The 25,463-nt window shown below is 36.8% G+C and overlaps 1 protein-coding gene and 1 pseudogene across 6 annotated transcripts in view; one reads left to right on the top strand and one right to left on the bottom strand.

Moving 5' to 3' along the window:
* Positions 1 to 25,463, top strand: part of RGS22 (regulator of G protein signaling 22) — a 134,211-nt gene that overhangs the window by 49,163 nt on the left and 59,585 nt on the right. For all 6 annotated transcript variants that reach the window (XM_011291412.4, XM_045050216.1, XM_045050217.1 and 3 more), the window contains 6 exons: positions 1,541 to 1,670; positions 3,907 to 4,516; positions 6,305 to 6,466; positions 15,001 to 15,175; positions 17,191 to 17,324; positions 24,751 to 24,865. In XM_011291412.4, coding sequence (XP_011289714.2) covers positions 1,541 to 1,670; positions 3,907 to 4,516; positions 6,305 to 6,466; positions 15,001 to 15,175; positions 17,191 to 17,324; positions 24,751 to 24,865 — 1,326 coding nt within the window. The remainder of the gene's footprint in view (positions 1 to 1,540; positions 1,671 to 3,906; positions 4,517 to 6,304; positions 6,467 to 15,000; positions 15,176 to 17,190; positions 17,325 to 24,750; positions 24,866 to 25,463) is intronic.
* LOC109495877 lies at positions 24,151 to 24,652 on the bottom strand (annotated as a pseudogene).

Genomic DNA, 25,463 nt, shown 5'->3' with positions numbered 1-25,463 from the left:
TGATTAGTACTTTATCTAAAATCTTCTTAATGGCTTTTGAACTTTGAGGATTCAAAATTCCTTGGGCCCTTAAATCATTTCAATCATGACTACAAACAAAGATGAATCTTTACGATGACAATTCATCTTTATGACAATTCAGCTTTATGACGATAATTCATCTTTGTGATCATTAATTTCTTTGGGTCTTCAGTTATACCATCTAAACACAAACAGTGGACTCATCTCTTTAAGAATATTAAGTGGACTAGTTACTGCTTTAATGTCTGACTGACTTCTTTCTCTCCTCATTTTTACTCCGCCATCTTTTTTTGTGCAGTTGAAATAACAAGGACTCTTGTATGTTGGTCTCTCTCAATTCCCTGACTGTTTCTTCATTATTTTGAGCTTCTCTGAGTGCTTAGGATAATGCTTAGAATACAGTAGTCACTCAGTAAATATATGTTAAATGAACATATAATTAATAATAAATGACCTGGTTTTAAAGGAAGGAAAAGAGGGAACAAAAGGAAATTAGAGTCTGTCAAAGCTTTTATCCACCCAGGAAACCTTACGTCTAAGAGGGGCAGTGACTTACTTCTCTTACTTTTTGGTCTCCTTGTGTGGCCTGACTTGCCCTGCCAATTAGGGAACAATACCTGTTCCATTTGAGCCCTGCCTCTTTTGTGAGTATTCCTGAGGCTAAGCGCCAGCCAGCTCTGACTCAGTTGGACAAAGGAGAAATGAAAATAATGCTACACACTCCCTTCTCTGCTTCTGTTGAACAATTTGGATTATTTTAGAAAAATATGAGGGCATTATTTAGTGAGAGGCAGGCAGAAGAATTTTCCCAGGAAAGCTGAGATCAGGGCTTCTCAGGTTTGGGGTTCTGGAAGCTGAGGGTCAACTTGGGAATTGCTCAGCTGGCTCGAGGTACACAAAAGCAAAAGAAAAATTGAAGGCTATGTCCAGAGGCAGCCGGAGTCAGGAATCGGTCTTTGGGATGCATACAATGCAAGCAAAGCTGTGAAAACTGAATCTACGGCAAAGGGGTAGTTGAGCCTGGAGAGGTTTTCAGTGCTCCTGAGAGTAAGTTTCTCATATTAGAGAGGCCTTGTAAAAAAACACTGAACGAGATCAGACAGAATTAGGGGTATGGAATAATTGTGAAGTTGTAAATGGGAGTAGCTGACAAAAGATGCAGCCAGGGACTAATGAGCCATGTGACTGCTCAAGATACAGTTGGATGGCATGAACCTATAATGAAGCCAGGAAGTAGGGTTGCATGCCTCTGGTGGAACAGTAGAGAAGAATTTGATGGATATTGGGCTCATTTTTTCTTTTGGTCATCTACTATGCAAATAATCTGAATTGAGATTCCTTCCCATTATTCTCAGATAATGAATTTTTCTGTGGACAGTATTCTTTTCTTTGATGGCATAAATTTTCCTTTCATATTGTACTGTGCAAATTTAATATTACCCTAATGATGTGTCAAGGTTTGTGATTGGAAGAATACTGCCAATCTTAACATTAAACAAAGGTGCTCCTTTTCTCCTAGGCCACCTATACTCAAACGAAAGATTGGTTTACACTGGCAAAACAGAGTCTGCAAACAGTATCAACGTTTTCATTACCATCTTGTGTTCTCCACAGCAAAACTGAACCACCGGTTATTTCATCTGTTTCTGGTAAGCAGAAAGGACAAGAATGATTTCAGAACTCTTTTTTTTTTAAGTTTATTTATTTATTTTGAGAGTGAGAGCTTGAGTGAAGGGGGGGCAGAGAGAAAGGGAGAAAATCCCAAGCAGGCTCTGCACTGTCAATGCAGAGCCTGACTCGGGGCTCCATCTCATGAACTGTGAGGTCATTGCCTGAGCTGAAATCAAGAGTCAGCTACTTAACCGATTGAGCCACCCAGGCCCCCCTCAGAACTCCTCTTTAAATCTTTTTTCATTGTTCTAATCTTACAATATCATACTTAGTGGTTGGAGAGAAAAATTATCTCCGTCCCCATCCCCCCCTGCCCCACTTCACTTTCTGTTGGTTTTTTAGAGGCAAGTTGGCCTAGTAGAAAGAGGATAGGTTAGATGGGTTAAAACTTACTAGCTGTGTGACTTTTTAAAGTTATTCCACTTCTGAGAGTCTTTTCTCATCTGTAAGATTAGAATAATGACACATACTAAGTGTATAGAAAAAGCCCAGCCTAGTGCCTGGTACTTCATAGGCAGTCAGTAAGTGTTTGTTTTGTCTTTATTTCCTATGATAGTTTATAAATTATTATTATTAAGCCTTTGAAATTAAGGGGTGCAAACTTTCTTTCCTCTTGAAAGTATATAATCATTCATACAACTTGAATTTTCCTTCTGTTTTTAAGTTCAGACTGTTTTTCTTCTTGAAAAGCAGATATATTTCTACTGTGGGGAACTTTTGTGGATGATACCAACTTTTCAGAAATGTAGATGGAAACTTCCAGAAGTGGGAGTCATTAACATGATATGGCTAGAGAAAAAAAAATCTAGCAACATGATTCAGGAGAGGAACTTAGCAATTCCCTAACAGTTGTTACCTAATTCTTTGGAAAAGTGTAAGTAAGCAGCCTTTGGGGGACAGTAAATCTGGATTCTCTAGAATTGAACCTAAATCTAGAAAGAGGAAAAGAACCTCCTTAATTTGAAAATAGGTGAATTTATAGATTTCTTGCTGTTTCCCCCAAATAGTGAAGTAGAAAATTGGAGAGCAAAGGTAGAGGAGATGGTAAACAGGAAGAGAAAGGGTAGCAGGAAGGTGATGAACAGAAATGCTAACCTTGCTCTTTTCCTCTACAACTGGGTTGAGTGTATACCCACATCCTTTCGTAGGCTTACAAAAGTCTAATCTCTCAAGATTGTGGAAACTTAGTATCTTAATTTTCAATAAAAATTGTAATGAAACATTTCTAGTTCGCTGAGATTTGAAAACTATGCCTGAGAAAATGCCCATGGAGGTGCGGCACAGATGACAACAGAGTTTTCCTGATCCATGGCATTTCAAGGGGTAGATTTGGCATGGGAAATAAAGCACTGACATCAGATCTTTCTCTGATTTCTAAAGAAGGAGGAAATAATTAAAGACTATACTTTAGAAAAAGTATAAAACAACCCATTTGTATTTGTAATCTCTCGTAAGTACTTTATGTCATTTTGTAATTTTGATGATAGGTTAAAAGTATGATAGTAATTGAATCTTTCTGAGAAAATAGTGAATTTAAAAAAAATGTTTATTTTGAGAGAGAGAGAGAAAGTGCACACAAGCGGGAAAAGGCAGAGAGCGGGAGAGAGAAGGAATCCCAAGTAGGTTCCACGCTTAGCAGGGCTTGATCCCATGACTGCGAGACCATGACCTGAGCTGATATCATGAGTCAGACGCTCAACTGACTAAACCACCCAGGTGCCTCTAAAATAGTGAATTTTAAAAAATTACTGATATGACTCTGGTTCTGATCTGTTCATTGACTGTTTCATCATTAATGGTAGCTAGTTTTATTTTACCATGCAGCATGAAATATTGGAATACATACAGTTATTTAATGCACATATTCTAGTGTTTAATAGATTTGGCCTTTATATATTAACATTCTATATCAGCCTAAACTATTACATTTTAAAAGTGCATAATGTCTTTTTGAAGATCTCTGTATTAGTGATATCAAATATTTAGTTCGTCTGCTACCAGTGTCCCTTTTTATGTCCAGGGAAGACATAACCAATCCTTTGGGCAGGTTTTTCTCTTCTGGTACCAAATGTGGTTTTAGAACTCCCCTTTAAGCGCACAAAGTCTCTACCTGTGACAGGCCCATTTACCATGCTGGCTCTACAACATCTAGTTAATAATCAAAACATATTTGTATTCATATCTGATCTAATAGCCTTTTATGATTTAATACAGAAAGTTTTATCTTTGATGATGGAATTCACCCGAGGACAAAACGGGACTCATCTGAATCCACTAGATTAATTTCTCATTTCAAAGAAGAAGACGGGTCTGTATGTCTACAAGACACTCCTTCTCAAGCACTTCTGAGAATATACCTTGAAAAGCAACAGGATGCTGATGATGGCCTTATATTGCATTTCTCAACATGTGAAGAATTTTTAAGATCTTACGTAGCCTTTATTTTGAGAGTAGCAATTCATCACATTTTTGAAGAGCCACTTAGAGAAAGCCCAGATTTTATAAATTTCAACAAGGTAACAGAAGTGGTGATTGAGGAGGGTTTTGAGCCTGTTCCTGGCAGGAATGTTGTGTCAAGTGAAACATTTCAAACCTATGTCAAGTCAAAAGAGATGCTAGAACAAGCAAGTTTAAAAAGTGAGAGCATTGGACAAGAGAGCAGGGCTGATTGGTGTATTTCTCACAAAGCTTATGATATTGGCAATAGAAAAGAGTTTGAAAGATTTAAGAAATTTATAAAAGGTACACTAGGAGAGAGATATTGGTTGTTATGGATGGATATTGAGAGGTTAAAAGTTCTTAAGAACGCTGGAAGACATCAAAGGTAAGTCAATTTTTTACTTTTCAGTAGTTTTTTTTAAAAAATTATGGAATATTAGTTTGGGTCATTTAAGCACAGACAGAAAGCCTGAAGTAAATATAAAAATGTAATTTATGCTTTCAGAGGAATTAATATTAACATTTATTTTATTATAATAATATTGATTTCACTATTTCTGTGATTTCATAATTATCAGATACAAATAGTGGCAATTGTTTGGGTTTGCATAATGTTTCTTCTCATAGATTCTAAACTTGCTTTCAAATCAATCATTCTTATTTATTTATTTCTTATTTATTTATTTATGAATGCTTATTTATTTTGAGAGAGAAAGAGCATGCACGTGCCTGTGCATGCACATGAGCAGGGTGGGGGCAGAAAGAGGGGGAGAGAGAAACCCAAGCAGGCTTCGGACTGTCAGCGCAGACCCCAGGGATGCAAGGCTTGATCTCATGAACCATGAGATCATGACCTGAGCCAAAATCAAAAGTCAGATGTTCAACTGACTGACTCACTCAAGCGCCCCATTCTATTTTATTTTTATAATATTCTCACGATTTATTTTTATAGAAAAAATAATTTTTCAGTATATAACCATACTGGCTTAAGATACCTTTTATAAAAGGCACCTTAAGCCATTGTAAGAGACTACTGATCCTAACAACCTGCTCTGTTAACATATCCCATGATCTTTTGTTGGATGCCACTTAAGACATTCATATCTGAGTAAGATATCTCCTAGGTATCATACTAGATATCCTCTAGAGAACCTCTTAGATCTCTGATGGGTCCAGGTCCTTGTTTTGCTGTCCCATACATTTTAGATTATGTAAGTCTTAAGAACCTTAAGAGGACCCTGCTTTAAGAAAGTTTTTATACTGTCTGTGTTCTCCTTTTTGCTTTGAAGCAGATCAACTACAGTAGATTGCAATTCTCAGTAAGGGTTTGACTGAGTACATACTAGTTACTGGGTTATTCCAGTTATTTCGATGGCATTCAGATCATGTTGTACATGCTTATAAGATCAGGGGTTACCAAATGGTTGGTTATGAAGCCATGACCTGATCGATTATGGAGTGGAAAGCCACTACTGCTTTTCAAGACATATTGGGAAGTTATATGCAAGCAACCTACATAAACTCTTCAGGATTTACTGTATTAGTTCCTATTGTTGCTGTATCAGATTGCCATAAATTTAATGGCTTTTAAAGCAATGAAAATGTATTCTGTTACAGTTCAGAGATAAGAAGTCTAAAATGGGTAGGCAGGGCTCCATTCCTCCTGGAGGCTCTAGGGGAGAGTCCACTTCCTTGCTTTTTCTAGCTTCCAGAGGTCATCTATTTTCCTTAGTTGATGGCCTTTCCTCCATCTTCAAAGCCAGCAACATAGCATCTTCTCTTTGGCCTCTGCTACTATCCTCACATCTTTTCTCTGTGACTGACTCTCCTGTCTCCCTCTTAGAAGGACCCTTGTGATTACATTAGGGCCACCTGGATAATCTGGGTTAATCTTCTCAAAATCCTAAGCACATCTGCAGAATCCCTTTGACCATGTAATGTAACATTCAGAGGTTCTGGGGTTTAGGACATGGATATCTTCGGAAGGCCGTTGTTCAACCTACTAAAAATATCTTTCTTATCCTCATTATTGTAAGAAATATTTTTATCTCCACATTGGTACTCCTGTAATTCAGTGTTGGTTTTGAGATAGTTCATTACTTGTGTGAAACATTTTAGAAGTGAAAACATTTGGTTTGTTGAATATCGTGGCAATTTGTATGTCTCGTTTTAGACATCTTGAAAAGATGAAAAAATGCTATTTAGTGAGCAGTGGAGATTGCTACCTTTCTGCAGAAATATTATCAAAACTTAAACTGCTAGATGCATCTCAGTGGAATGAAGAACATTTAAGAAATATTCAGATTGAGGTTGTAAAACCCTTACTTCTCTATTGGTAAGAAAAATAATATGAAACAAACTTACTTGCTTTTACTTTTCCTAGGCTAATTACAAGTTATAATTTTTGTCTTACTGATTTATAATTTATGGAGATTTAAAATGACAAGATTATCATATTTTTCACCTTCCTTAAGTACTCACCATTTAGATAATTCAGTGTTTGGGGTGTTTAAAGTCGGTAATAAGACTGGACATTCATTTTAACTTTGTGAGCACACTACCCCTGACTTTTTTATGGTCAGTATCTCATCAAATTGTGTGTGTGTGTGTGTGTGTGTGTACATCTTGAAAAAGTTATAGATTTATTCTGAGCACTTACTATAAGCCAAGTGCTGTACTAAGGACACGAGGGTAAAATATAGACAAATCTAGTGATTACAATCTAATAAAAGGAACATACATGGGAAATGAGTATAGTAAAAGAAAGTGTGGTGATCACACAGGATACAGAGGAGAGGTAATGTTTTACTTGGAACTTTAAGGACTCAAAGTAGGGAACTTAGAGGGGACATAGTGGAGAAGATGTGTACCATTTGAGGGTTATTGAGCTGCCTTGCGGCTGTAATGGATCTGATTATGTTACTTTTCTGCTTGAGATCTTTCCCCACAGCTTTCAGTGCAGAGTTCAAATGCCTTAAATTAGCAAATAAGGTTATCATAATTTGTCCCTCACACACTTTTCTGGCATCATCTCCCATCTAGGTATTCCAGATTACATATATGCTTTGTACTTTTCCGTATGTAGATAGAATGTTGTTTTTCTCCCTTTCTTTCTTTCTTTCTTTCTTTCTTTCTTTCTTTCTTTCTTTCTTTCTTTCTTTCTTTCTTTCTTTCAAAACTTAAATATGTCTACGCTCACCACGTTAACGCAGTACTAGAAGTCCTAGCCTCAGCAATCGGACAACAAGATGAGGTTTAAAAAAGATATCTAAGTCAGCAAGAAAGACACTGTTTGCAGATGACATGATACTCTATGTAGAAAACTTGAAAGACTATACCAAAAAAACTGCTAGAATGGATATGCAAATTCAGTAAATTCACAGGATATAAAATCAAGGCATATAAATCTGTTGCCTACCTGTACACCGATAATGAAGCAGCAGAAAAAGAAGTCAAGGAATTTATCTCATTTATAATCACACCAAAAACAATAAGATACCTAGGAATGAACCTAACCATAGAGGTAAAAGATCTGTACTCTGAAAAGTATAAAACTCTGATGAAAGAAATTGAAGATGACACAAAAAAATGGAAAGACATTCCATGCTAAATTTGGATTGGAAGAACAAATATTGTTAAAATGTCTATACTACCCAAAGCGATCGACACATTTAATGCAATCCCTGTCAAAATACTACCACCATTTTTCATAGAGCTACAACAAATAATCCCAAAATTTGTATGGAACCACCAAAGACCAAGGTTGCCAGAGCAGCCTTGAAAAACAAAAGCTGGAGGCATCAATTTCCAGACTTTAAGTTATATTGCAAAGCTATAGTGATCAACAGTATGATACTGGCATAAAAGTAGACACATAGATCAACAGAACAGAATGGAAAACCCAGAAATGAACCCACAACTATATGGTCAATTAATCTTCAGCAAAGCAGGGAAGAATATTCAATAGAAAAAAAGACAAGTCTCTACTATAAATGGTGTTGGGAAAACAGCAACATGCAAAAGAATGAAACTGGACCATTTTCTTACACTATACACAAAAATAAATTCAAAATGGATGAAAGGCCTAAATGTGAGACAAGAAACCATAAAAATCCTAGAGGAGAACATAGGCAGGGACCTCTTTGACATCAGCTATAGCAACTTCCTTCTAAATATGTCTCCTGAGACAAGACAAACACAAACAAAAATAAATGATTGGAACTTCATAAAAATAAAAAGCATATGCACAGCAAAAGAAACAAAAAAAGTAAGAGGCAGCCTACAGAATGAGAGAAGATATTTACAAATGACATATCTGATAAAGGGTTCATATCCAAAAAATATATAAAGACCTTATAAAACTCAACACCCCAAAAATGAATAATCCAATAAAAAATGGGCAAAAGACATGAATAGACATTTTTCCAAAGAAGACATACAGATGGCCAAGAGACACGTGAAAAAAATGCTTAATGTCACTCATCATCAGAGAAATGCAAATCAAAACTACAATGAAATGTTACCTCACACCTGTCGGAATGGCTAAAATAAAAAATGCAAGAAACAGCAAGTATTGACAAAGATCTGGAGAAAAAGGAATCTTTTTCCACTGTTGATGGGATTGCAAACTGGTGCAGCCACTCTGGAAAACAGAATGGAGGTTCCTCAAAAAATTTAAAAATACAACTACCCTAGGATCCAGCAATTGCACTACTAAGTATTTACCCAAAGGATATAAAAGTACTAGTTCTAAGGGATCCGTGCACCCCAATGTTTATTGCAGCACTATCTACAATAGCCAAATTATGGAAATGACCCAAGTGTCCATCAACTGAAAATGGATAAAGAAGAGGTGGTATAGATATACAATGGAATATTACTCATCCATAAAAAAGAATGAAATCTTGTCCTCTGCAATGACACGGATGGTGCTTGGGAATATTATGCTAAGTGAAATAAGTCAGAGAAAGACAAATACTTTATGATTTCACTCCTATGTGGCATTTAGGAAACAAAACAAACAAGCAAAGGTGAAAAAACTAGAGGGAGGCAAACCATGAAACAGACTCTTAACCATACAGAACAAACGGATGATTACCAGAGGGGAAGTGGGGGTGGGGGGAGATGGGTGAAATAGGTGATAGAGATTAAGGGAGTGCACTTGTAATGGACACCGGTGCTGTGTGGAAGTGCTGAATTACTATATTGTACACCTGAAACTAACGTTAAACTGTATGTTAACTACCTGGAATTTAAATAAAAACTTAAAAAGAAAGCTAAATAAATAAATTAATTAATTAAAAAAACATATATTTAAGGCATACAGAAAGGTATAAATTATAGTGGGTGCCTATGTACACACCATCCAACTTAATAAAATATTACTATACAGTAGAAATGTTTTTTTAATTTAACTTTTTATTTTGAAATCATTATATATTCATATGCGGTTGTAAGAAGTAATAGAGAGGATTCTGTGTAGCTTTTACCCAGTTTCCCCTAATGGTAACATGTTGCATAACTTAATCCAATATCACAACGAGGAAATTGACATCATTAATATAATTCACCGGTCTTTTTCATATTTTACCAGTTACGCATGCACTTATTTGTGTGTTTGTGTATAGTTAGTTCTATTCAATTTTATCACATTAGAGATTCATGAATTTGCCACCACAGTCAAGACACAGAACAGTTACCACAAACTTCCCTTGTACTGCCCTCTTGCAACTATGCCCACCTCCTTCTCTTCCCATCCCTAACTCCTGGAAACCACCAATGTATTATTTAATGAAATAATGCAATTTGTAATCTTTGGGGTTACATTTTTTCATTCAACATGATTCCCTTGAGATCCATCCAAGTGGCTGTGTGTGTCAATAATTTTTTTTTTTGCATTGTTAAGTAGCACTCTGTTGTATGGATGTTACACATCCATTCACCCACTGAAGGTCACTAGGGATGTTTCCACTCTTTCACTGTTACTAATCAAGTTGCTATGAGCCTTCATGTACAGGATTCTGAATGAACATAAATCTTCATTTCTCTGGGATAAATGTCTAAGAGTGAGATTACCGGGCCACATGGTAAGTCTATTTTTAGTTTTAAAAGAAACTGCCAAACTATTTTCCAAAGTTGGTGTACCATTTTTACATTCCCACCAGCAACGTAAAAAGGATCCAGTTTCTGTGCATCCTTGCCATTGTTTGGTGTTGTCACAATTTTCTATTTTTAACAGAAAATTCTAATATGTGCACATTCTAATAGGTGCACAGTGATATCTTGTTGTGTTTTTACTTTGCCATTCTCTAATGATAAATGATGCTGAACATCTTTTCAAGTGCTTGTTTTCCATTTGCATATCCTCTTCAGTAAAATATCTGTTCATGTTTTTTGTCTATTTGTTAATTGTTTTCTTATTGTTGAGTTTTAAAGTTATTTTTATATTGTAGATACTAATCATTAGACATGTAGTTTGCAAATATTTTCTCCCAGCCTTTAGCTTGTCTTTTCAGAGACAAGCTTTCCAAAGACTTCTTCAAAGGGCCTTTGAGAGCTTCCTGGTTGGTGAACACATGGAGATTTGGGGAGAGTGGTATGCTTAGAAGGCATGGAAGCTCTATGCTCCTTACCACACACCTTATTGTATACATCTTTTCTATCTGGCTGTTCTTGAGTTATATCCTTGTATTAAAAAAATCTAGACTAAGCAAAATAGTAAAAATTATATAGATAAGGAGAACCAGAATTCTCATCGATGTGGAAGAGAGTTACAAATAGAAGAGAACAGAGTGAACCCTGTGGTGATGGACTGGAATTGGAGGTACAAATGGAAAATGCAATTTTCACAAACTCAAGTTACCATACTCAGTTATGAAGACCATAATTAACTGAAGAAAAAAACAGGACAAACCAAGCAACAGATGCTCATGAAGACAAGTAAGGAAAGACCTTGCAAGAGAAATTCTGAAGTTCATCACATGTGGGATTGTCCCTGGGAGGGTGACCTATGGGGGACAGTCTCTATCAAGGGCTTCAGGTAAGTTTCAGTCCAAACATTTCATCAGGGTAGAGGCAAAGAGGTCTTGGGCCACGTTTATTCAACCAACACAATGTTCCTATGTAAAATGTTGCTGCCTGCACCTACTATTCAGAATAAATATAACTATCTGAAAGAAAAAAAAAGAGAGGGGGGTCTTTCACAGAGCAAAATTTTAAAATTTTGATGAGGTCTAATTTTTCAGATCCTCCTTTTATGGATTATGCTTTGGTTTCAAACTGAAGAATTCTTAGCCTAGTTCTAGATCCTAAAGATTTTCTTTTATGTTGTTTTCTAAAACCTTTCTAATTTTATGTATTACATTTAAGTCTGTGCTCCACTTAGAGTTAATTTGTGTATAAGGTGTTAGGTTTAGGTCAAGTTTTGGTTGCTTTGGATTTTGGTTTTTGAGAGATTTTTGCTTTTACTTACGGATATCCAGTTGTGCATCTTCACTTATTGAAAAGGCTATCCTTCCTCTTTCCTTCTTTTCTATGTTCTACATTAACATATAGGCAAGTCAAGTTGTAGAGCTTCATGTAGCCACCATGACAATCAAGATGCAAACACTTCTTTTTTTTTAATTTTTTTCACACTTATTCATTTTTGAGAGACAGAGAGAGACAGAGCACAGGCGGGGGAGGGGCAGAGAGAAAGGGAGACACAGAATCTGAAGCAGGCTCCAGGCTCTGAGCTGTCAGCCCAGAGCCCGATGCGGGGCTGAAACTCACGAGCTGTGAGATCATGACCTGAGCCAAAGTCAGACGCCTAACCGACTGAGCCACCCAGGCGCCCCGAGATGCAAACACTTCTGTCACCCCCCAAACTCTCACACTAACCTTGTTACACTCCTTCTCCACTCCTGACCCCTGGCAACCACTGGTCTGTTACTTGTCACCACTTTTGTCATTTTGAGAATGTCACATAAATGAAATCATACAGTATGCAACCTGCGACTGACCTCTGTTGACAGCAAAATGCCATTGAAGCATAATGCATTCAAATTGTTGCATGTATCATAGCTTATATTTTTTAAATATAGCTTTCCAGTTCATTGTTGGTAAATAGCAATGTGATTCAATTTTGGTGTACTCAGTATTAGAGAGGGCTAGAGCCCTCACATGGACCTGCTTTGCTTTTCTAGCTGTTTTGGTGCTCTTCCATTCTCAGGTCTGTCAGAGACTTCCTTCTACCTTCGTGCCAACACCATGCACGTCTTGTGGCTGACAGTAGTCTGTCCTACCTACTTGTATCTTGGTGTTTGTGGGGATACCTTAACATTCTGTTATAAATGTTGTCCATGAGTTTTCAGTTTTGCTATCTAGTTGTCCTGTTTGTATGGAGGGATTCTGAGAGGTAGAAAAATGAATTGGGCCACATTGCCATTTTCCCAGAATCCTCTTATCTTTTTCTTGATCTAGCTAACTCATGTGTATTTAAATTTCAAACTAAAACATAAACCATTTGATGAATATTATGAAGCAAATACTTAGGTAACCACTACGTGGGCTGTAAAATAAAACATTGCCAAGATCACTGAAGATCCCTTATTGATTACAATATCCTCACTCCTCCTCAGAGGCAACCACTATCCTGACTTTTGTAATTGTCACCCTCTTTCTTTTCTTTATAGTTTTAGCAATGATGTATGCAAATAAATCCCTAAATGTATACTTTTGTCTGCCTGTTCTACAACTTTATGTAAATGGAATCATGTTGTATGCATTCTTTTGTGTCTTCTATCAACATTAGATGGGAGATTTGTCTGTAATTAAGAATTTTAGGGGCGCCTGGGTGGCTCAGTCGTTTGGGCGTCCGACTTCAGTTCAGGTCATGATCTCGCGGTCCGTGAGTTCGAGCCCCGTGTCAGGCTCTGTGCTGACAGCTCAGAGCCTGGAGCCTGTTTCGGATTCTGTGTCTCCCTCTCTCTCTGACCCTCCCCCATTCATGCTCTGTCTCTCTCTGTCTCAAAAACAAATAAACGTTAAAAAAATTAAAAAAAAATTTTAATAATTTTCATTGTATATTGGTATTTCTTTAACATTTCGGTTGTTTCCTACTTTTCACAAAGCAATGCTGAAATGTGTATTCTTGTACACATAGCCATTTTTCTACAGCAGCTGTGCCCATTTATTCTTTCACTGACAGAATATGAAAGTACCCATTGCTATAAATCCATTTATATTTATAGCATTTAGTATTGTCAGACTTTAAAATTTTTGCCTATGTCTTGGTGTGTCATTGGTGTCCTGTGGTTGTAACTGGCATTTCCTCGAGTGCTAGTGAGGCTGGTAACCTTTTCAGTGCTTGTTAGTCATTTGGATTTCAATTGTCATGGTTTGCTTTTTTATCTCATTTGCCCATTTTTCTATTGGGAGATATACACACGCTTATGCACACACACACACACACACACATAAACATCTATACATACATATGCACACATCATATTGGATACAGTTCCTTTGATGTTTGATAGTATTATGTGACAGATGCCTTCTCCCACCTTCTAGAGATTGAGAATTAAGATGTGGGCAATCAGTGTAAATGAGAACTCATACGATGGAAGCATGAAAAATAATACAACACCAGTTTAGGATTGACTGTGACGCTTATTCCACAATATTTGGTGAATTTACATAGTGGCTAATAAAAATTAATTCTATGAATGGAATAAGAGTGGAATATTAAAAATGGTGGGGAGCAGAGACTTACACAGTCCATATGAATATAATGATGGAAATCAGAAAATTGAAACACCTAGATTTCCCAGTTAGTACATGTATGCTTTATTGGATAAGATCTTGTAGATATTCCTACTTATTGGTTGATATGAGAATAAGAGGTAATTTTGGATATTTCCAAGTCTGCAAGTAAGGGTTCTGAAATATAGTTAGGATCCCCACTCAGATTTATACAGTACGCTTTCTGAATTTAAATGAATTTGAACTTTGGATTCTCTTCCACTCCCAACCTGTGTTCACATCAGGGGAATATCTACTTTCTTTCTATTTTAGAGGGAAGCAATTTTATACCAAGACCTGAAATATGGAGTGGGAATTAGTCTTTGGGCTGTGGCATCAGGGGGGAAAACCTGGTCCAAGTAGCAATTAGCATCAGGCCTGACAGCTGGAGTTAACCCTCTAGCCAATAAAGAGCCCACAGACTAAATACCAGGATATCCATCCAATTAAGTATGGCCTTGACATTGTGCCAAACATTCTTTTTCCTGGGTTTCTGGAAGTAGTGTTAGTCTGTCATTTGTATAAATTGTTGTTAAACTAATTCTTACCTTCAGATTTAAGGCTTGAAAATAGATCATATGAATCACAATTCACTTTAGTAGTACAGGTAAACATTTAAAAATGTTTATATATTTTAAAATGTGAATTTCATCTACTAGTTTTTATTTGGTATAGATAAATACTAAACTGCCTTAAAATGATCACAGGTGCATTTTATGTTCATTTTGCTAGAAACTATTTTTAAAAATTTATTTAAAAATAAATTAGTTTTTTAAAAAAATTCCTTCATCAAATAGATATGAGACTTCTTTTTCTGATCAAGCGGACAGTAATTTGAATGTAATTTTATTATTTTTTCCTAATGTATATTGCCTCTTTATATGAGTGAGTGTGATTTCAGGCAGTTGATATATCATAGAGAAGTATATTTTTAAGGCCAGGCATCAGAAACAGAAGTGGAAATTTTTAGAAAAAGGGTTTGGTAAGACTGATAATTGTGAGCTCTGGTATTATAGATTTTGTAGGCTTTCCATTTTGGAGACTTACTGTCTAGCTTAACCTTAAATTTGTTTTTCCTTTGACTAGGGCGCCAAGATTCTGTGTTAGTCATTCATCCCCAGCAAAACATGCTAGTGCTGAACTGAAATTCTGGCATCTCCGTCAAGAGAAACCAAGGAAGGATGTTGACCCTTTTCCACAAATGGCAACCCTCTTGCCATTAAGACCTAAATCGTGCATTCCACAGGTATCTGATATGCAGGTAGGGTGGACATTGATACTTTGATCTCCTTATCAAGTGTATGGTAAAATATCCATGCTTGGGTTTTGTACACTAATACTTAAGTTTCATCATAAGTTTTTTGGGGGGTTGTTGTTAACATACATGCTGCAACAGTTATGAATTAAGAAAACCTACAGTTTGTTCCCTACCAGTCAGCCAGAGTGATCCTTTAAAATACATGATCAGGTCACTCACCTGCTCCAGATTTTCTAGTGGCTTCCTCTCTGACTCAGAGGAAAATCCAAGGTCTTTACACAGCTATCCCTCCCCCTGCTAACTTCCTGACCTCATTTCCTACCACTCTTCTCTAACTTAGTCCACTCCAATCACACTGGCCTCTCTGTTGTTCTTTGAACACACCAAGCAAAAATCTGGAAGTTCTCTACATAATACACTTATTTTTTTTTTTTTAAAGAAAACTTATTTCAGGGTGCCTGGGTGGCTCAGTCGGTTGAGCGTGACTTCGGCTCAGGTCATGATCTCACAGTCCGTGAGTTTGAGCCCTGCATCGGGCTCTGTGCTGACCGCTCAGAGCCTGGAGCCTGTTTCAGATTCTGTGTCTCCCTCTCTCTCTGACCCTCCCCCGTTCATGCTCTGTCTCTCTCTGTCTCAAAAATAAATAAATGTTAAAGAAAGCTTGTTTCATTGTGGTGAAAAACACATAAAATTTATCATCTTAACCATTTTCAAGTATACACTTCAATGGTAGGTATATTTGTATTGTCGTGAAACAGATCTCCAGAACTTTTTTATCCTGCAGATTTGAAGCTACATACCCATTAAACAACTCCCCTTCTCCTCCTCCTACAGCCTCTGGTAACCACCATTCTACATTCTGTTTTTATGAATTTGACCGCTTTGTATGATTCTTTTAATAAGCTCAGCCCCCTATGGTACCACTCATTTATTGAGTGTCGCTTAATGTCGTGCTGTGTTCTGAATTACTGAAACAGATGTGAGCCCTGATACCTAGGAAGTTATGTGTAAAACATACTTAAGTAATTAATTTTATTTATGGAATTCTTAAGAAAATATTAGTAGTTGTTAGGGACCTAGAGTGTATATAAGATTTTATTGTGTGTTCTGGGTAATAAAACATCGCAAATATATTCCTTGCTCTCCAGGAACATATATTATATTCTGTTAGAAGTTGACATATAAGAAAAGTTGGCGTTTGTTTTTCAAGTAACAAAACTACTGGAAATTTGGAAACTGAAGAGACAAATCACTCCTGATTTCACCTCCTTCTAGCAACTATTACTTATTTTCTCTTGGTCTTGTTGTGAATCTTAATTTTAATGCACTTATACTTCTGTATTCTGATTATTTCTTCTAACATCTTCCTCACATTTTTCCATGTGTGTCATAATTTCATAATCCTTACTCTTAAATTTTATATAATGTTACATTTATGTATGCCTCCCGTACTCAGATCAAAGTTGGACTTTTAAGTGTTTGTACTTTTTTGATTCATACATGTAGCTTTTACCAAATAGTTGACTTTTTACCATAAATAACATTTAAGAATGGGAACAAAAATAAAATGTCCAAAAATGGAAGGAAATAGTTTTGTTAAGATATAGGTCTTTAGTATGGACCAGTGGTATCCTTGCTTCCTTTCCCTACCTCCATTCCTCATCCTCCCATCTCCACCCCCAGACAGATGAAAACCTATTTGATTATAGAATAAAGAAAAGGTTTGTGAGGTTCTCCCTCTAGGAAAGAGTTTTCTTTCACAATGATATGAGTAGGGGTATACCAGCCTTTGGCCTTTCTTATACTCTAAAGAAGTTGTCAGGGATTCAGCATGTTGGTTGTAGAAAAGTGGGAGTTTAGGAAGGAGTACATTTTTATTCTAGTGGGAAGCACAGTAGAGCGAGAGAGGAGATCCTCTAGTGATGAAAACAAACTCAAGGTATATGTACAGAGCTATGCTTTGTTTCCCCTTCATATTGGCTCATTTTTCACTGGTTTATTATTTTACCACTTGTTAGAAAGAAGAATCCAATTTATTACAACATCCTAAATCTCCCAAGAAACCACCTAGAGCAAAAACGGCAGTTCAAAAACCTTGGAAGAGCAAGTCTTTGTATCTGATTTCTTCGAAGGACGATGCGATTGAGAAAGGGTAGGTGCGGCTTTTTACGTGCCAAGTGTTATTCTGCAATGGTAAGACTTTGGAAGAATTGACAATTAAATTGAAATAGAAAACTGAATACATAGATAGTTTTTACATGAGTTCCTTGTGTTTCAGTGATAGGTATTAGAGTCAGGCATAGTCTAAATTAGGAGCACAACTCCTGAGATGAGTAATTTGAAATGGATGGTGCCTCTCATCTCCAGCCTGTCATGAGCTGTACAACCAAAAGACTTCTGAGAAGATTGCCCTCCAGCTCTCATTTGGTCTTTTTCAATAGTTTGGTATTTCTCAAATTTGAGTCTTGACTTGAAGTCATACGACTCTCAAGAATATTGTCATTATTTAACACAGTATATTTATTCATTTAGCTTTGCCCACATATTTACTCTTTTCGTTGTTCTTTATTTCAAGTGGGATTATTTTCCTTCAACCTAAATAAATACCCTTTGATGTTAACTTTGGTGTGGGATCTGTTGGGGAATCATTTTTTGTTTACTAATTTATTACTTCACTTTCATTCTTTCCCTTTGAGATAAAACTCACATAACATAAAACTCACCATTTTAAATTTATTTTAATTTTTTTTTATTTTTGTAGACTGTGCCTAGGATCAACCTGAGGTAAAACTTAGGGTCTTCTTAGGTCTTTCCCAGTATGTGCATTTTCCGGGCCATGTGTGGTTACTTTCTAACTTTTCCCTGCATATACAGTTGCATTTGAGTATCCTAATCTTTAATATCTGACTTCTAAAAGGAGGAAAAGAGAAAAATGGAGGTGGGGTTGGGGGTGGGGAAGGGCAATGTCTCTTTAAATTCCCTGGAAGTCACTTCGGCCTGAGGAGGACTGGGTGCTACAACAATGGCCACCTGCCTCTTGCACATCTGTGATCTGCAGCAGCGATCAGAGATCAGAACACAGATGCCTGATAATTTGGTAGACATGGTCCTTTCTGCTCACCCTGGCTCTTGCAGCTGCGTGCGGAATGCTCCAGGAACACTTGCTCAGCTGTCTGCCACAGGGCTGGGGATGGGGGAAGGGTAAATGCTGCTGTGCTAGGAGCTCTAACTGACCAAAATTAACCACGGTTTACTGTCCAAGCCTTCCCCTGGAAATTGAAAGCCTTAAGTAGATTCCAGAGCTCCGAAATAGTTACGTTAGATTCTGCCAGTTCATTTATTGTCTAGGTGGGGAAGTAGGTTCCTGGTGCTTCCTACTCTGACGTCTTCTCAGAATCCTCACCCCTGGGAATTTTTTTTCCTCAATGAGTTTTGGCCCCAAAACTCCTTTTTTCAGTTTATTCCTTTTTTAATGTATTATCATCATCATCATCATCATCATTAATTTTAATTCTAGTGTAGTTAATATATAGTGTTATATTAGTTTCAATGCTATATTAGCTTATAGTTGATTAAATTATAAGGTTTATAGTTGATTAAATAGTTCCATGTATTACTCCGTGCTCATCAAGATAAGTGTACTCTTAATCCCCTTCCCTATTTCACTCTTTTCCCCCGCCCTCCCATCTACCTTCACAATCATCTGTCTGTTCTGTACAGTTAAGGGTCTGTTATTTTAGTTTCTCTCTTTTTTTCCCCTTTGCTCATTTGTTTTGTTTCTTAAATTCCACATATGAGGAAAATCATGGTATTTGTCTTTCTCTGACTGGCTTATTTTGCTTAGCATTACACTCTCTAGATCCATCCATGTTGTTGCAAATGGCAATATTTCATAATTTTTTTATGGTGAATAATATTCCCTTGTATATATATACCACTTCTTTTATGTTGTCCATTATGTTACCTTTTTAAAAGTTTTTTATTCTAATTTCAGTATACTTAACACAGTGTAATATTCGTTTCAGGTGTATAATATAGTGATTCAACACTTCCATACAACACCCTGTGTTCATCACAAATGATTCTTAATCCCCATCACCTATTTTGCCCATCTCCCCATCTACCTCCCCTCTGGTAACCATCAGTTTGTTCTTTATGATTAAGAGTCTCTTTCTTGATCTGCCTCCCTCTGTCTCTTTTTTCCTTTGCTCATTTTTTTTTTTTGGTTTCCTAAATTCCACATATGAATGAAATCAAATGGTATTTCTCTTTCTCTGACTGGCTTATTTCACTTAGCATTATATTCTCTAGCTCTTTCCAAGTTGTTGCAAATGGCAAGATTTCTTTTTTTATGGCTGAATAATATTCCATTGTGTGTGTGTGTATGTGTGTGTGTATACACATATATAAAATCATACCACATTGTCTTCATCCATTCACCTATTGATGGACAGTTCGGCTGCCTCCATAATTGTACAATATGCATACGTGTACAATATACATACGTGAATTAGTGTTTTTGTATTGGGTAAATACCCAATTGTGCAATTACTAGGTTGTAGGGTAGTTCTATTTTTAACTTTTTGAGGAACGTCCATACTGTTTCCCAGAGTGGCTATCCCAGTTCACATTGCCACCAACAGTGCAAGAGGGTTCCTTTTTCTCCACATCCTCACCAACACTTGTTTCTTGTGGTTTTGATTTTAGCCATTCTGACCGGTGTGAGGTGATATCTCATTGTAGTTTCGATTTGCATTTCTTTGATGATGAGTGATGTTGAACATCTTTTCATGTGTTTGTTGGCCATCCGTATGCCGTCTTTGGAGAAATGTTTGTTCATGTCTTCTGCCCAATTTTAAATTGGATTATTTGTTCTTTGGTGTTGCATTGTGTAAATTCTTTATATATTTTTGTTCCTAACCCTTTATTGGATATGTCATTTGTAAGTATCTTCTCCCATTCTGTAGGTTGTCTTTTAGTTTTTTTTTGGTTGTTTCCTTTGCTGTGAAGAAGCACAGCACTTACTTCAATCAAGTCCCAATGGTTTCTGTTTACTTTTGTTTCCCTTGCCTCAGGAGACATATCTAGAAACGTGATTATGGTTGGTGTCCATGAAATTATTGCTGGTGTTTTCTTGTAGGGGTTTATGATTTTAGGTCTCACATTTAGGTCCTTAATCCATTTCGAGTTTATCTTTGTGTGTGGAGTGAAAATGTGGTCCAGCTTCATTCTTTTGCATGTAGCTGTCCGGTTTTCTCAGCACCATTTGTTGAAGAGAATGTCTTTTTCCCATTGCATATTCTGTCTCTTTTGTTGAAGATTAATTGACCATATAATTGTGGGTTTATTTCTGTTGGCCCCTAAATTCTTAGCTACATTGTTAGCACTCAATTTTTTTTCTAGCAGATTAATTTTTGTATTTTTTTTTTTTCAGTTTATCTAGTTGGTCTTCAAAGGGAGAGTTGGTCTAAATCACCTTGTCTGCTAATTCCAAAAATAGCAGTTAATAAGTTTTGGTTGTAGATACTTTTCTTGCATTATATTAGTTCCCATGAATTCATCCCCATGAAGAAGACATTATCTTAATTTTTCAAGTGATAAAACAAGTGAAAAGACATACAGGTATGAACTGAGAGAAAAGTTGAATTTTGAGAACTATGCATTGTTTTTATGTTTAAGTTTTGGCTAGATATAGTGTATTATAGTAAAAAGGCAAGATAAAAGCTAAAACAATAATGGAGGTTCAGATAGTGACATTTTTCTGTGTCACATTAGGGAATTTGGAGTTGATTTCCCATGCAGTGAAGAACATCTAGAGAGTTTTGTGTGTGTGTCATTTATTAAAATTAAATTATTTTATTTTCAAAATTGGAAATATATATACATGGTTCAAAATAGTATCATGCTATACACTTATTGCATACCTTTGTATTTTTCTTAATATTTAAAAAATATTTATTTATTTGTTTTGAGAGAGAGGGAGAGAGAGAATCCCAAGCAGGCCCTGCTCTGTCAGTGCAGAACCTGACATGGGACTTGATCTCATGAACCATAAGATCACGACCTGAGCTGAAGTCAAGAGTCAGACACTTAACCAACTGAGCTACCCAGGCGTCCCTATGTATCTTTGTTTTTACTGAATTTATCTAAAGTGTTTCATAGCAGTAAATGTACTACAGTAATAGATATACTGTAATCTGTGTTTTCTGTCATTTCTTGTTCTTATAATCTTATCTCTCCTTATGTCTGGTTATCTTTCATTTTATGCCAAGTATTGTTGTATTTGTACTCTATTAGGGGACATGGACATTATTTCCAGTATCTGTCATTATTAAAAACAATGTTGCAATGGCTATTATACATTTGCTGTATTTCATGTTAATGCATATGTCTACAGGATAATTTCCTAAAAGAAGAATTTCTAAATCCAAATTCATGTGATTTAAAAAATTTTTTAAGATATTACCAAATTGTATTTAATATGAGTTGTAACAATTTATACTCCTTTCAGATGTATGAGAGCATCCAGGCTACTCTGTGCCTTTTAATTAGAGAGTTTAGTCCATTTCCATGTAAAATAATTATTGATAGGTATGGACTCATTGTCATTTTATTAATTGCTTTCTGGCTATTTTGTAATTCCTTTGTTCCTTTTTTTCTTGCTCTCTTCTTTTGTGATTTGATGATTTTCTGTACAGGGAAAAGATATTTTAAGGTGGCAGAGACTTGAGCTTGTTAATATGCTTAGCGTAGTATCTAGTGAAAAGGAAGAAGTTAAAGATTGATGAGAAAGAAGAAGGTCTGTATTTTCTTTTTTTTTTTTAAGTTTATTTATTTTGAGAGAGACAGTGAATGCATATGTGCATGAGCTGGGGAGGGGCAGAGAGAGAGGGAGAGAGCGAGAATCCCAAGCAGGCTCCGTGCTATCAGCATGGAGCCTGACGTGGAGCTCAATCTCACGAATTGTGAGATCATGACTTGAGCTGGATTCAAGAGTTGGATGCTTAACTGACTGAGCCACCCAGGCACCCTAAAGGTTTATATTTTCAATGGAGAATGGAAAGAAGAGTTCAAGAACAAAGGCCATGGGATTAACCTTCAACAGGAGGTAGGACACTTTTTCCTGAGACAGGATGGAAGGAAATAAGGCTAGGTATAGGTGGATGTATTTGTTGATGAATAATTTAAGTCTTTTCAGCTGCAAATTACAGAAAACTTGACTGACTATGGAATAGACAAATTTGGCTTATTTTTCTGACAGAATAAGAAATATGAGGGTAGGTAACTGCCAGCATTGCTTCCCTGGATCAGAAGTATTAGGGCCTGAATTTTTGTAATGTTCTTTGCCATTCTTTCATGTTCATTGATGTTATAGCTCCAGACATCAAGCTTTCCAATCATAAAGGAAGAAGGGCAATTTTCATTCATCTTTTCCCTTTGGTCAGAAAAGCAAGCTTTCTTAGAAACTCCCCAGCAGACTTCATTTTGTATCTCACTAGTCATAATGATATCACATGACAATCCTTCTCTGCAAGATGGTCTTAGAAAGTGAATATTTAGCTTTATCAGTATGTCAGTGGTGCTAGTTATAAAGCTATGTCACTGGGAATGGGTGTTGAGTTAGCCAGTCAAACTATCTCCTTCATTGGGGAGTGGAAACTGAAGCACGTTGTACCTACCTTTTCCCTGAGAAACTGAAGCATATTTTACCTACATTTTGTCTGAGAAGAAGCTGCAAAGTAATCTGCTGGCAGATTGGAATGCAGATATATTGGTGAAGTGGAATGGGCGTTTTATGGAGCTGGAAAATAGGGTTTAGAATAATTGCAGTGCGTTATGGAGAGGGAGCTGGATAAGAAAATATAACAAGATAATGTCTGAAGTCATTAGTCTAGCTCCAAAATCTTCCATTATCTCACCCCACGCTACCACATATAAATCCTTATGAATCCCACCTGTTGTGAGGATTAAATATGACAATGTGAATTGTATTTAGCACAGTGTTTGGTATGTGTTATATAGTATTCACTTAACTGTTAGTGTCCTCTTACCCTAAGCAAATTAGTTAACTTGCTGCCTCATTTTATTTTATTTTATTTTATTTTATTTTATTTTATTTTAATTTAATTTAATTTAATTTTTTACTTGCTGCCTTTTAAACAAGGCACACACACACACACACACACACGTACGCACACACACACGCACACACATATACATGCACACACACACGTGCACACACAGAATTCATCTCCTACCCAGTTTTTCAGGGAAAATATCATTTCTTTCATTACTAATACAGCTCAAAGAAACTTCTTGTTCTTACATTCTATAGTATTTATTATCCATTCCCATCATTTGGCATCTATAATATATTCTTGAATTCATTCAATCAACAGTTACGTTATTGAGAGTCATCTTTCTGTAGGACTAGATTTCATTTTTTCAACCATCTCTTAAAGGCTGTACCTGATACTTGCACTGTTTTTCTCCCTATTCTCTCACAGTGTCCAGACGCATTTGTAAGATTTATATATGCATATAAATAAATTCAAATATTATATTCAAATATATATGTACATATGTATTCAAATACATATATATGTGTATGTGTAATACACTTCGATGGAAAAAGAAAAGCTTCAAAACCGGAGTGTGTTGCCCTGTTAAGAATATCTGATATGCATTTCAAGTATTGGAAGGCAGTCATTTTTACCAAAGGACAATGTCACTAGGACATATGGATTGTAATTGTAACACAAAGTATGGAAATGCAATGGTGAATGGCAGCAGAAAGAGGAGCCATTGGCAGAGACACAGAACAATGAGTGGGTGCTTTGGGAGTAAGGCTCTGGGAGATGAAGGACACTGGCCCCAGGTCTGGGGTGGATGTCTGGCCAGACATCTGGGCTCCAAGGGGGATGCACATAACTGGCAGGATTCTAGGAGAGGGCACCACTCAGCCTCCAAACAAGCCTCTAGCTCACAGTCCCAATGGATATGCTTTCTGACTTCCAGGAGGATTTCTTTTCTGACATGTAGTAACAATACAGGAAACCTAAGACAATAGTACCTATGATGGGCAAAATCCAATATGACCAGCAACTTTTGCACAGGTATCTTTTGAAGGGTCCTTGTTACCACTTTCAGGTTTAAGATCACTTGGATGCACATCACCAATATAGTACTACTTGAGCATTTCTGTGGCATCAGAGGAGTGGCCTACGTCTTCAAAGCTTTTACTTGTGTCTGCACCAGCTTGTTCCTGTAGAACCTCTTCTCCCCCAGGATGCTTGTTAAGGAAATGGGTGATATCATAGACTCTCCTGTGGATCACCAGCCATATCTCCTTCATGGAGTTGTGCTTCGCTGCCTCCTCCAGTCAGTAATACAGCTGATAGAGGTCTTGACCCCTTGCCTTTTTCCATTTTTGCTGCTTGCTTCCACAGTTGCAATTGGGCCTAAGACACCTCTTCTCCACCACTATCTGGGTTTCTGTCACTCCCAAGAATTGATGCCATGTATACCAAGGGTACTCAAAATATGTTGATCAATTAGTTCTCATTCTTATAATTTAGGTTGAGGCATAGATCAGAAAGCACCAGAGTTATTCGCTTAACATCTTTTACTGATATTTCTGAATGTCTGAAGCCCCAGCTGGATAGAAGATACACTTATACAGAAGAATCTTTGGTAAGTATTTTGAGATTAATTTGATTCTTCATTTAACTGACTTTAGAGAATTCTTTTAAATGTTTATTTATTTTCAGAGAGAGAATGCACGTGTGTGCAAGCTGGGAGGGGCAGAGAGAGAGAAAAGGGAGAGAGAATCCCAGGTAGGCTCCATGCTGTCAGCACAGAGCCTGATGCATGGCTTGATTTCATGAACCATGAAATCATGACCTGAGCTGAAATCAAGAGTGGGATGCTTCACTGACTGAGCCACCCCGGTGCCCCACTTCAGAGAATTTTTATTGATTTACTGTAGTATTTTTTCGTTACTAAACAACGCATTTTATTTTCTCCTTCTGAAATGATTTTTTTAATGTTTGTTAAATTTATTTTTGAGAGAGCGAGAGACAGCACGAGTGGGGAAGGGGGCAGAGAGGGACAGAGACACAGAATTCGAAGCAGGCTCCAGGCTGTCAGTACAGAGCCCAATGGGAGGCTCAAACCCACAAGCCATGAGATCATGACCTGAGCCGAAGTCAGACACCAACTGACTGAGCCACCCAGGTGCCCCCCTGAGAAGGATTTTTATACAGAAATTTCCTCTGTGTTTCCTTTTGTA

The sequence above is a fragment of the Felis catus genome, chromosome F2 (genome assembly GCF_018350175.1).
Source record: "Felis catus isolate Fca126 chromosome F2, F.catus_Fca126_mat1.0, whole genome shotgun sequence".
NCBI classification, from domain to species: Eukaryota; Metazoa; Chordata; class Mammalia; order Carnivora; family Felidae; genus Felis; species Felis catus.
Note: the sequence above shows the minus strand (reverse complement) of the source record. Positions and strands in the feature narration are given on the sequence as shown.